This window comes from Phaenicophaeus curvirostris, chromosome 13, assembly GCF_032191515.1.
Source record: "Phaenicophaeus curvirostris isolate KB17595 chromosome 13, BPBGC_Pcur_1.0, whole genome shotgun sequence".
In the NCBI taxonomy this organism is placed as follows: Eukaryota; Metazoa; Chordata; class Aves; order Cuculiformes; family Cuculidae; genus Phaenicophaeus; species Phaenicophaeus curvirostris.
The window spans coordinates 4,054,533-4,067,383 of record NC_091404.1 but is presented as its reverse complement, the minus strand read 5'-3'; the positions used below and the strand labels follow the sequence as shown (position 1 = coordinate 4,067,383).

Below are 12,851 nucleotides of genomic sequence, written 5' to 3'. Positions count from 1 at the left end.
TGAATGATTGGTGTCTTTTATCTGACCAACTCTCATTTTTGCTGCTGTGTGACAGTTCACGCTCATGTAGCGTGTTGCAGTTACAGTCCTTTCCTCCCCAGCTCAGGTTGTTGTCACCTCTGCCTGCAGAAGCACTCGTACCAGTGAGCAGCGAGCTGCGTTATGGAAGTTACAGTGATTCAGTGGAAGAAGTGGCTGCTTTTAAAATGGATCACCTTCTGTGCATAGGTCAAAACAAATACTTGTTCTGAAGAGGAGGAGAAAGGAGAGACTTGAGGGTGTGGGTGGTATCAGGCATGTGCGTCGGGGCATGATCGTCCTTTGGCGGGAGAGCTGGTTCATGCCAACTTGAACAGATTGTGGGTATCCTGATCGGAAAGCCTCACTTCTTTTGGCCTAACTGGTATATCAGTATAAATAAGTTACAAGGCATTTAGGCCGTACAGGGTCATGATGCTTTGCCCTTGGAAAACCATTGTTGAGTTAAAAACCAGTCACTAGAACAGAAGTGCTCTGTTTCCCACCTTTATAAGTCCATGTTCTCTCACTTGTTCAACTGATCCAAGGGCAGGCTGATTTTATTGTCTGGTTATTTCTTCTGCAAGAGGTAGCCTATTGCAGGTGTGTTCACTCTTTTTATGATTAGGGATAAGAAAAACAACCTCTGTCTATGATTCTATGATCTTAAGCTATTTCATTCGTATGTGTTCAATCCCAATATTGACCTGTTTTGTGTTAAACAGCTTTAGGCTCTGCCTTTATAACTGAAATCTTTGAATTGGGGTAAGTGTAAGACTTTGCCTTCTCAAGAAGAACTTTTATGAAGATTTGCAGGTGACAGAACCCTGGCCTGATTATATCAAGGCTTTAGGCAGTTTGACAGGATGTGAAACCTTTGGGGGGGGGCGGAGAAGGGCCTAGTGCCAGATTTGAAATTCTGTGTTTAATGAAATTAGATCAATTTCAGATCTATTTACTATAAACCAGTAATTTTAAAGGATGTTCATGGTTATAACACGTTGGATGTAGGAATGCTTTGGAAAAATGTGTTCTAATCTTCAGAACTTTGGGTACATCCATGTTAGTATTTTTGAAAGAAGTCTCCAGATGGTCCTTGCTTACCCTGTTTTGTTGATGGTGCAGGGCGTGCATGGAGTGGACAAACTGGACTCCTGGGTGGAACTAAGCAGAGAAATGTGCTTCAGCGTTCTGTGTCGCAGCTACTGATGCTCATTCAGTCTGCAGAACCAGCCTACACCAAGTCTGAGTTACTCAAGTGTGTGTAGTGCGGACACCAAGTCCTCAGCACCAAACAGTCCTGTGTCCTAATGGAGATATTGCTGTCTTCTTTCCCTTCCTCTTCCCACTGTCTTAATTAAAATAGTCAGACTTCTGCTCTGGGCTGTCAAATTCCTATCATTTACATACAGTCTGCAGCAGAAGATGTTGTTCTACAGACTGGGAGTTTAAAAGCACATCTGGTTTGATTTTTCTTTATTTTTTTTTTCTCCTACAGACGGTTTAATTTTGTCTGCTTAATACTTGTTGTTCTGCAGTGTTTCATTTCAGCTGCAAAAGTGAAAAATGGTTGGGACTTAACTTGAAGCAACTGTAAAATTGAATTTAAAAAATGAATGACCTTGAACTACTTTGAAAATTTGAACAGAAAAATTTCAGACAAATTTTGAACTTAAGGGAGGTGAGTCCTTAAGGTAGGAAACAAAAGTGTATTTTGCAACATTGAGATGGTTGAAAAGCTGGAAAATGCTCCTGTTTCACTGACTCTGAGGAGTCACTTGTAATTCAGATGAGGGACACATTTAGTCCAAAAGTTATTAGGATCCCATGGAAGACTGAGAAGAAAATACCATTTTAAAACTATCCTTCTGGATGCTGATAACTGGGATGTTCCTCACCTACATTTTTGAAGCGTATGAAGAAAGTAGGTAGAAACTCAGTGCAATGAAGTTGTTTCCAGTGCAGTTTCTCAGCATAATCCAGTGTGACCCAGGTTTGCTGCTGAAAGGGGCAGTGCTGCTCCTTCCGCTGCCCTGGCTATGAATTTTCCATAGAGGGAACTTTACTTCACCGTGGGGTCCTCCCTGGGCTGCAGGGTAATCTCTGCTCCACTGTGGGATGGTCCCTGGGCTGCAGGGGGGTCTCTGCTTCACTGTGGGATCCTCCCTGGGCTGCAGGAGGATCTCTGCTCCACCGTGGGGTTCCCCATGGGCTGTAGTGGACAGCCAGCCTCCCCATGGGCTACAGGGGAATCTCTGCTCCTGTGCCTGGAGCGCCTCGTACCCATCCTTCTCCACTGACCTTGGTGTCTGCAGAGTTGTTCATCCCATCTATTTTCACTCCTCTCCCAGCTGCTCTTGTGCAGGCTTTTTTTCCTCCTTCTTAAATGCTGCCACCATTGCTGATGGGCTCAGCCTTGGCTGGTGCTGAGTCGGTCTTGGAGCTGGCTGGCATTGGCTCTGCTGGGCAGGGGGGAAACTTGTGGCATCTCCTCACAGAAGCCACCCCTGCAGCCCCCCCGTTACCAAAACCTGGCCACACACCCCATACGGGCAGGCACGTAGAGGTGGACGGGAGACAACAGCCAAATTGAGTGTGTTGTGTCCAATTGGCACAGCGTCTTTCCTTTTGTCTTCTTTTTATGTATTCTGTTGGTACATTTACCCCAATTCCTGGATTCCCTCAGAGGTACTCTTTGTTTGAGTAAGGGCCAGGCGTTTACTGTTTAGGATTGTAGCGCTTGCTCTGAATGTAGGTGAGAAATGGTATTCTTATAAGATAGTTTCCCAAGGTCACAAATCAGGTTCATGGCCAAACCAATAATAGTAGGACACCTTCTCTTTCATTCCTGTTTTAATTAGGCTAAACAGTGTTGAAATAGCTCTAGTCTGATGGTGAAGCCATTTGCTTAGAACACGCACAAGCTGGTAACTAGTGGAGGGGCTGTTGCTGTAGGGTAGAGGGAGGCTGCTTGCTTCTCTTAGTGCTTCTGAAATGGTCCTAAATGTTTAGGCTCCTATGTTCTTTTAAAAAAACCCAGGTTGTCATCAATTTAATAGTGCATGGGTCTGTTGATATACTGCAAAGAATAAGGATTTTTCAGTAGAAGCTTTACAGGAAATTATAGATAATATATTCTCAGCTGTAAACACATGACATAAAACTGCTTTTGTACAAAAAAAGGTAAAGCATTGTCCTAAATTAAAATGTCTTTGTGGTGAAGTATGGTAACACCTTTACTTACCTTTGACCTGGTGTTCCTTAATGCAGGCTTATGGTGCAACATGCTGACTAATCAAGAGGAAAAGTGAGCTGGGAAGCTGTTTTAGTATCAGTTTATAGATTTTTTTTTTTTTGTTGTTGTTGCTTGTCAGCATGAAGATGCTAATTCTAGGCTAGTTAGGATAAGAGTTAATAAATGGTAGTAGATAATGTCCCAAGCGTTAGTCACAAAGACATGCATACTATTCTGAATTTGTTTTGTATCGAGAACAATAATATTATAACTCCTCTGTAGGTCCCATTTTCTTTTCCAAAATGTTGTTACCAAAACAAGTTATTTATAAACTACATGAGCTGAATTCCACATGTGGGTTTTTTGTTTCTGATTTTACTGCTGAAAATGTACTTTTTTGTGGCCTTTCTAAATGTGCACTAGTTCTTCAGACCATCTGGAATGGATATAAAATCTCTATGTACTCTTACTATCAAATAATTCTGAACAACTCAATTATTTTTTTTAACTCTATGTGAATAAATTGTCAGTAAATGTCCTTTCTAAAGCAGAGTAGGCAATCTGTTAAAACGCAAGCGTACCGTCGTCTTAGGTCGTATTTCCCAGGTGTGTCCTGTCCCTGACAGTGAGGGAAGCCTGCGTTCAAGGACCGGCACCTTGCACAGTGCGAGCACAGTTGTTGGAGCGGGAGACTTAGATTGAGAGACATCTATTAAAAATACACTTGAGCGTAAAGCAGGCTTTGTTGCACACTGAAAGAGTTACTGGGGTGATGGGAGGTGTGTACATATTCCCCAAAGTGTCCTTTACTCATGCAGAAAACCTCTCCATTACAATGCTATTTTATTTTATTTTGAGTACTTCCAAAGACTTAAAGAAATTACAGGTTATTTTTCTAATGTGTGTTTTATGCTGGTTTATCTGTGGTTATTTTCACTGGTTTGCATAGTCATTGGCATTGATGTGCTGATACCCTTTCACTCGTTGCTGGAGAGAGCATTTACCCGCGTGTCCTTCTTACAAAATAGGTGATGGTTTTTTTTGCTGTAGCCATTAAATTGAAAGTCAGAAGTTAATAAATTGATGTGTTCAGTGAAACGGTAGAGATGGTAAAGGTGAGCGGGTTGAGCTTCTGGGAAATATTCAAAAGTTCTCCAATCTGTAAAACAGGGACACAAAATCTTATTTCTTCTTGCTAGTAGAAGACTCTTTTGAAAGTAAGGGGGAGACAAAAAGCAAGAAGGTGGAAGTCAGCATTCCTGGGTTGGCTAGTGAAGGGGGTGGGGTAGTTGAGCAGTTTGAAACCTGTCTCAAGCAGCAGATGAGGTATGATGACTCAGGCATCTCCGCTGGCAGATCGGAGAGGATGGAGAGAGTCCCAGGGAGCGGTGACAAACAGCTGAGTGGTGTCTTTTGATGCAGGGGTGCGAAAGGGAGGCTGCCTGCCCTTGGCCTCAGGTCCCCTGCTCGTGGCTCCAGGCTCTGGAAATCCTAGAAGGTTCGGGAGGAGGAAATCTGAAATAAACATAAAATGAGAAGGAATAACATATAGGTGATGAAGCAGAATAGCTCTTTAACAAAAAGATGTTGCCTTTTTACTGTAATGAGTATACAAGACTAACAGTTCCTGGTGTCTGACACTGCTTGGTGAGAATTCCCAGGGTAGTATTTTGTTGTAAATTAATTATGAATACTCCTGCGAGCAGATCAAGACATGATCTGATCCTACATGGTTGTTTTTTGACGAAACTAATGCAGGATATGCAGTGTGTATGTACATGGCTGATTTAATATGAGCTTTGCGTACACATGTGGGTGTGTCCTACCAAGTGGACGACTTTGTTTCTAAAGTCATAGGTGAAATTCTGCTATTATTTCTTGTGGTTTTTATTCCCAAAGGTTACATTTTTGTAATAAAATAAAGATTTTATTATTTTTACCTCTTCAGCTTCTGAAAAAGTAGAATCTTAAATTTCTTTTACTGTCTTTGTGTCACAGCATCATCACCACTTGGACTTCCTTGAATTTTGTTAATAATTTTACACGCAAAAACTATTTAAAATAGGCTTTTTATTATTACTTTTAACAGAGTCCTTGGTGCTTTTTTTGTCAGTAAGGCAGCACTTATTATTTCACTTAGGGTTTCACAAAATTATATGGTGTTTATTTACTTTGATATTCTCTTCCAGAAAGAAATGCTTAAACCATAACTGCATTTCTTTTGTAGGTGTGTATTAATTGAGATGAAACATGATTTGTGTAGGTAACTTCAAGTTTTACTTGTATTTTAACAGTGAAAGCAAGTTGAATACATTGGTGCAGAAACTTCATGACTTCTTGGCTCACTCGTCAGAAGAATCTGAGGACGCAAACTCTCCACCAGCATTATCTAAAAACAAAATCGCAGGTAAGATGTTTTGCGTTTTTAATTTCAATGTAGAAGTGATTCTAAAGTCAAATAACTATTGTTATTTCACTATGTCACACTTCACTGGGGCAATTATGCAAAGTCCTGATGTGATTTAAATGGTGGTATGCAAATAAATATACAATAGGCCTTTGATATGATATTTCTTTCAGTTCTGAATCATTTATAAATGTAAAAAAAAAGCTAATCCTACTGGTCATTTGTCTTCTGTGAAACTGGAGATGGTAAACATGCATCTATTTGCTGTGCTAGGCATTCCTTGTTCAGTTTTCCTGAACGTGTAAGTGCAGTATCTTTTATTTTCTGCTGAAGCAAGGCTTTTGCAGTCCTTGTAGTTGTGGAAGAAGTTCTAGAGTTTATGCTGTCATAATTATTTGAAAAAGATTTCTGCGTGTAATCTGGAAACATCTGAAAACAAACTAATACTTCTGAAAAACCTTGAGTCCTACACTAGGTCTAATTTGCTGTTAGAAATTTTTACTCACAAGTTAGAAATACATGATGAATTTTAAACACTGTTTTGATCACGGTCATAAAAAGTGAAATTATTTCTTAGCAATACTGGGTAAAATTTGTTCCCAAATTTCCCTGGGTTAAATCTGTTTGAGTTTCACCAGGACTGGATTCAGGCACAAAACCTGTCAGTCGCTACTGCTTAATGAACTGGAAGTTGTACTGAAGTGCAGGAGAATGAGTGTGTTGACTATGTTATGGAGTTTGTTTTCAAACTCTTGTTATCCCAAGTAATACATTTCAGTGGGTTTTGTCATGTGCAGTTATTATCTTGTAGTGTTCTGTATTGACTCTGCTGCCACGTGGTGCTAACCTCCTTGTGTCAGCATCAAACTGAGCTGTTAACATAGGAAAAAAATATTAATGTGATACCTCTGCAGAAGAATAAATTGAAATGTGGTGTAGATGCATCTCCAAGTGAAATTTTGCTGAGGAGCATCCAAAGAGAAATAAGTCTTTTCCTTCATCCCATGTAGTTATGAAGTGGAATTTGGCTCCTTGCCTTAAGATACAGATTTGCTTTGAAACAGGGGTACACTTACTAATTGATAGCAGACATGTTTTCATGTTGGTTTTGAGATCTCAGATTTTATTTCTTAAAAAAGAAGATATTGAAGTTGAAAAGTCGAGAATTAAACACTTAACTATTAGGAAATGCCAAAATTAACTGTGCCAATTTACTTCCCCTCCCAACTTTCTGTGCGTACTGTTAATGTTTTTAGCAACTGTGCTGTTCTTTTTAATCTTCAGGATGCTTCTTCAGTGCACAAGTGATAGGTGTGATTACTGCCCAATCAGGTTGTGAGTGTTGTGAGGAGGGAGGTGATGATGGAGATGATTAAGTGTTTCTCAGGAGAGTTGGAACATGTCCCTGCCGTGCGTAGGTCATTTAAAATACGAAGCAACTGCTCTCTGAGTGCTCTGATCTTGTGCACTGCTGTGGAGCTGAACTGCACCATCGTGCGTATGTGCTGGGAATCATAAGTAAAGGGAAGTTACACTGGTAACTTTCATTCTGGCTTGTCATAGTTTTTGAGTACTTGATTTTACAACCATAATAACGTTTTGTTATCCTCTCTGCATTTTAATTGGATGTTCTCCCTCTTCTACCCTGCGTGGGTGCCGGCAGAAGAATTTCTGAGGGCGTAGGAGAGCCTGACTTCCTGCTCTCATTCCAAGTGTGCAGCCCCTGCCCTGGAGCAGCAGTTGCAGAGGAATCCTGCACTCTTCCAGCACTAGGGTGGACGGAGTGCGTGCAGTGGGGTCAGCACTGGGAGCTGTGGGGGATGTAGCATGTTGTTGTTCTGTGGGGTTGGCACACGAACAGCCCAGTCACACGTGGAAGCTGGCAGTGGAGCGTGCTCAGTCGCTTTTGGGAACAGCACATGTGCTGTGAACACAGAATCTACAGAGATCATAGCTGCCAGCAGCAAAGGAATCTCTACTGAGCATGTACAAACTGGTATTTTCCATGGATTTATCACTTGGGCAAAATTGGTCAAGCATAGAAGGTGGGCAGCATCTGGCCTCCAGAAGTAATGTCGCCCTTCTCTTGAATTTTTTTTTTTCCTCAGAATGGAGCATGTTTCTAGTGTTCCAGAAATTTCAGGTGCTTAAAAGGGCTGAAAATTTTGTTTCCTTATTTTGTTCCCCCTACCTGAACTTTGCATGCAGAAATGGCTCGATAATTTTGGCCAAACGATTCAGCCTAGGTCAAATACCCAGCATTAGGTTTTCTAATGGAAGTGGTTTTATGTTTTTAAAGTGTAAAAGAAAATTGTTAGTTTGCTTTTCCCAAAACTGTAGTATAAGATGCAGTGCTAGTGGCCTTACGTTAGAATCACTGATGGTCAGATTATGTATCCTGTAATTATAGTAGCCCTTTATCTGCCTGTGTCTCAGTAGTGCACCTGTTAAAATGCTGCTATTATTAAGCCTTTTGAGCAATTTAATGCAAATATTCTTTTCTCACTGACCTGGAAACTTTCCCTTCCATTACCTGGAGTGGTGGATGGAACAAATTCTAGTGGGTTGAATGACTTGAAGTTTTATATTCTACAGTTCTCAGACTGAGAAATGGGAATTCTCTGTCATACGTACCTTGGATGAGATGGGATTTTTGTCTGTGGTTCCATTATCCCAGATTTAATATTGTGTTGTTAATGTCAAGATGTGTAAGAGAAAACACTTAAAGTAACTTCCTGGAGATTAATAAAATGCACTAACTGTGTAATTCCTGCTAAAACAGTTGCACTTTCGTTTTTTCAATATTTCCTCACACTGGGAAGGCTGGCTGTCAGCCTGCCAGTGTCTCAAGTGAAAATAATTTGTAAATGATTTCTGTAAATTTTATGCCATACAGTGGGCCGTATTTTGTTGTGCATCATTTTTCTCTCTGAAAGTCAGGTAGTCATTTTTATTCAGGCTGGTGAAACATAAACAGTGATGTACAATGTGAAGAACTTTTAATATTTCTTGCATTTTAGTGGATTGCTTTGATTTCTCTCCATAGGTAAAAGCAGAGAACCTAAAAGTAGTCCAGCTGCAATGGAGAACAATAGAGAAGAGGTAGGAATACAAATGCTTTCGAATTGTAGTTGCATGACTGGTGCGTTGCTGGTGTAGCAAATACTGAGTTCATTTTGTTGCTTTTACAATAAATACTTAAAGAATATTGTCAGAATCATACAGTAAATTTATTGTATCTGCTGAATAGCAACACATGTTGTAAAATACTTTAGAATAAAATTAAATGTTGTATTTTCAATCACACTCACTTTGAGGCATATGCAGGCAATCCTTTTTCTCCCCCTCCCTTCACTTCTGAATTATTGACATATGCCAATTCACTTGGAGGTGGCTGGGTGTGCGTGAGTCGGACCGTTCCACCCTGTGCCGATCCTGCAAAGGTAGCATCGCTGTGAAGATGCATGGACTGGGAGGCCCCAGAACCATTCATGCTTAGGACCGACTGGTGATCGTGAGCCGTTCTCAGTCCCTCCTCCAGAAAGCTGAGAGCACTTCCAGCAGGGAGTGCAACTGGAGAACTGCAAGGAGAGAATTTCCTCAATTTCCTGAAGACTCAGTGCTTGCGACAAATGCAGTGTTCCTCTCCAAATGTCTGAACTCATAACAGCACCCTCTCTTTGTTTCTTTTAGGATACTTTTGTAGGGGGTTAGTGAGCATCAGTGACTTAGTTTAGAGTTTGGCGACAGCTGTTTTTAAAAGAGTAATGACCTCTTGGACTCTTACTCCTGATCTGAAACTGAACTGGCATGACCATTGAAATTGTGTGTCACTTTTTCTTAATGATTTTCCTTATTTTTTTTGATTCGAGCACTGTTGACATCAGAGATGTGTTCTAGTTAATGTAAGAAACTGTTTTTGTTGATAGTCTGCTTGCTCATAAATGTGTTGACTTCTTAACTTTTCCTTGGTTTTAGGGTAGTAGTTCTTCAGAAAGAACCAAATCCATAGGATCATCACGTTCAAAAAGGTCAGTTTGGAAAAATAAATAGATTAATTAGTTCTTGTCATGTGAAACCATAGAAAAGGCACTGCACAATGCCAGATACTCTTAGTATCTTAGTATACACCAGTATAAATCCATAAAGTTAGCGGAGTGCTAGATTTTTTTTTTTGCTTCCTGTCTATCGCTAAAGGTATTTTCACTTGTACATTTATCATACTGTGCTTGATATTGGTCTGGTGGGAGATGTCCCTGCCCATGGCAGTGAGGTTGGAACTAGATGACCTTCAAGGTCCTTTCCAACCCAAACTATTCTATAATTCTGTAAAACACAATATCCTGCCGTAGTTCATGGGTTACCTCCAGACTACTGAAAATTGTTCTCAACATGCTTTTTTTTCTTATTTTTTAATTCTTCCTTCCCTGGCACAGGAAATTCATTAATTTTAATGGTTTCAGTTGTAAACCATGTTTGTGTGAAATTCTGGCAGCTGGTCGTCTTATTCAGCAGTCAGCTTTTTCACTTCTGTCTGCATTGCCTCTATTTCCTTTCCGGCATCTTTTCTGCTAAGGTGCTTTTCTTGTCAGTTGCTAATATCTCTGTGTTCTTTTTGCACTGCCGCTTAAGCTTGGAACGACGTGTGATATGTCTGAGCGCACATTCGCTTGCGTTTCATTCAGGCTCTTTTCCTGAAAGTGTGACTTTATAAAATCATAGAACAGTTTGGGTTGGAAGGGACCTTAAAGCCCATCCAGTTCCACTCCCCCTGCCACAAGCAGGGACACCTCCCGCTGGATCAGGCCCATCCAACCTGGCCTTGAACACCTCCAGGGATGGGGCAGCCACAGCTTCCCTGGGCAACCTGGGCCAGGGCCTCCCCACCGTCATGATGAAGTTCCTCCTTATGTCTAGTCTAAATCTGCCCCTCTCCAGTTAGTGCCTATTGCCCCCTGTCCTATCACTTTACTCCATACCGTCTTAAAAACACAGCAAACCTTGATTTTACAAAAATATAAAAAATGCTGTGAGGCAAAAATATTTTATTGGTCTATCTTTTTATTTCACATAGGAGGGGAGAGTTCCTGTTCCTAACAAGAAAATTAGTCAACAACTTCCTTATTCTAATAACTTAGAACATCCCACCTCATAATATCTTAAATGAATTTTAAAAGAATATAGATTTCCTCACTTTGTTTGATGTTTTTCTTGCAAAGTGCTAGGCTTACCTATACCGCAGTGTATAATATTTGTGATTGATTTTTTTCTGTCTATGCAGGAAACCTACATTTGTAACAAAATACATTGGATCAGATGATGAACAAGTCTTGGATGAAACTGTAAATGAAGATATTTCAAATGAAAACTCAGAAAATGATGTTGATATGAAAAGCTTGCCTAAAGGTAGTTCATGTCTGTCTTTGTTTCTGAGTTCAGCAAATGAGCCAAGATTATGATGTGGCATAAACAATTGACTGGAATGCGCATGAATTAGTAAAATGCCTGTCTGAGGTCCTGTTGCCTTTTGCATATCGACACACGCTACTGCACAGACACACTCTCCCTTTGCACGCACATTTAAAAGAGGAAAGCAAACACTCTTATTTTAGAACCCAACATACTTCAGTCTGGGGGTACGCCAGGTTGTGCTGGTGGCTGAATTTCAGATGTCTACTGACATCTGTGTAAAACCCACATGAAACGGGAAATAAGGGGTTTCTGTTCTTTCATAGAAGTTTCAAACTCTGTCACTTGTAAGTCTTATTTATTTTACTGTTCTGTCTTTGAGTTTATTAACAATTAGAGTAACAATACCAAAACTATGCCTGGGGTGAAATGCCATTATTGGATCTATTTTTAAGCACTGTTTAAAAACAGTTAATCCTATAAGCCTTCATACTGCTCTTCTTAACTGTAGCGTGAGTTTGATTAATCTCTTCCATTTCTTACCTAGGAAAGTTACAGGAAAAACTGGAGGGGCTGCTGCTTTTTACTGCATGAGTAGCAGTATTTACAGCAGCCACTTTAAAACTATTCTTTCAGAATGCTAGATTATTTCCACTATAGAAAGTATTAGAACTGAACTCTTAAATAGGAAAGATAGTTTTTATTTCTCATAATTCTGATGAGTACTTTTCTCTTTTTAAATAAAAAAGCAAATTGCTGAATTTTATTAAAGACAGATCAGGTTTTATTCTACTGTGTTTTCGTTTATTTCATGCTGAAAGAAACGAAGGTGAGGGAAGCAGGATAGAAGGCTGAGAAGAGGCAGAAAAGAATGGTTAATCTAAGGCTTTTGATAGATCTCAATGACCTGACCTAAGTCCTTTAGCTGTAGCATTGCATTGTGAATTCCTGTACTACATACACCCAGCACTGCCAGTCCTGTTCTGCACGTACCGCATCAGGGCAGGGGGAGCAGAATTTGCTCCTGGTAGCCCGTTCAGGCTTTGGCTTTTGTCCTACAACTGCAAATCAGACGTAGTTTGAAGTGTGTGGTGTTTTTGTTTTTCTGTGAACTTCTGTGCATTCAAAACTGTTGAGCTTTAGCTAACAGACTGCAGTTGTTTTGGTTTTGGGGGTTTTTTTTTGTTTTTTTTTAAGGTACTGTATTGGCTTTTATTTAAACAGGACTTTTGTGCTTCTTTTGAATGTGTAATGGTTTCAAATTTCTAAATGAAATTATTCTAGGTACAGTGGTTGTACAGCCTGAGCCAGTGCTGAATGAAGACAAAGATGATTTTAAAGGGCCTGAATTTAGAAGCAGAAATACCGTTAAAATGAAACCCGAAGCTCCCAAAAAGCGTGGAGGTAAATACAATTTAAGACATTTATTAAAATGCATTTAAATTGTTGCTTACGACCACATTTGGTACATCTAAAAATCGTTTAGATTTCTAATAAATTATGCTAAAAATACCTCCACTCTTCTGGCTTTTTGTTCATGAAGGGTTCTAGCTGGCTGAAAGTAGCCTCCACTGCTGCCTCTCAAACGCAGCAGTGAAAGCTAAGATTAGTTCTTGTTTTCAGTAGCTGTAGGGTGCATCCTTAGGTGCTCCAAATGGACCCTTTTTGCTTTGTATTCAGAACAGTTGCTTGGTTGTGATCAGATTGCATATTGCCAATCAGTGAGCTAACAAGAAATCTCAAACCTTTACCAAGTCAGAGACTTTTTTGTTTTGGTTTTGA

The 12,851-nt window shown here is 40.1% G+C and overlaps 1 protein-coding gene across 4 annotated transcripts in view; it reads left to right on the top strand.

Moving 5' to 3' along the window:
- The window catches only part of ATRX (ATRX chromatin remodeler), a 478,294-nt gene that overhangs the window by 401,902 nt on the left and 63,541 nt on the right, over positions 1-12,851 (top strand). For 2 of the 4 annotated variants that reach the window (XM_069867764.1, XM_069867763.1), the window contains exons 2-6: positions 5,548-5,660; positions 8,707-8,762; positions 9,639-9,691; positions 10,942-11,066; positions 12,354-12,473. In XM_069867764.1, coding sequence (XP_069723865.1) covers positions 5,548-5,660; positions 8,707-8,762; positions 9,639-9,691; positions 10,942-11,066; positions 12,354-12,473 — 467 coding nt within the window. The remainder of the gene's footprint in view (positions 1-5,547; positions 5,661-8,706; positions 8,763-9,638; positions 9,692-10,941; positions 11,067-12,353; positions 12,474-12,851) is intronic. The other 2 variants (XM_069867767.1, XM_069867766.1) reach the window with 2 other exon arrangements.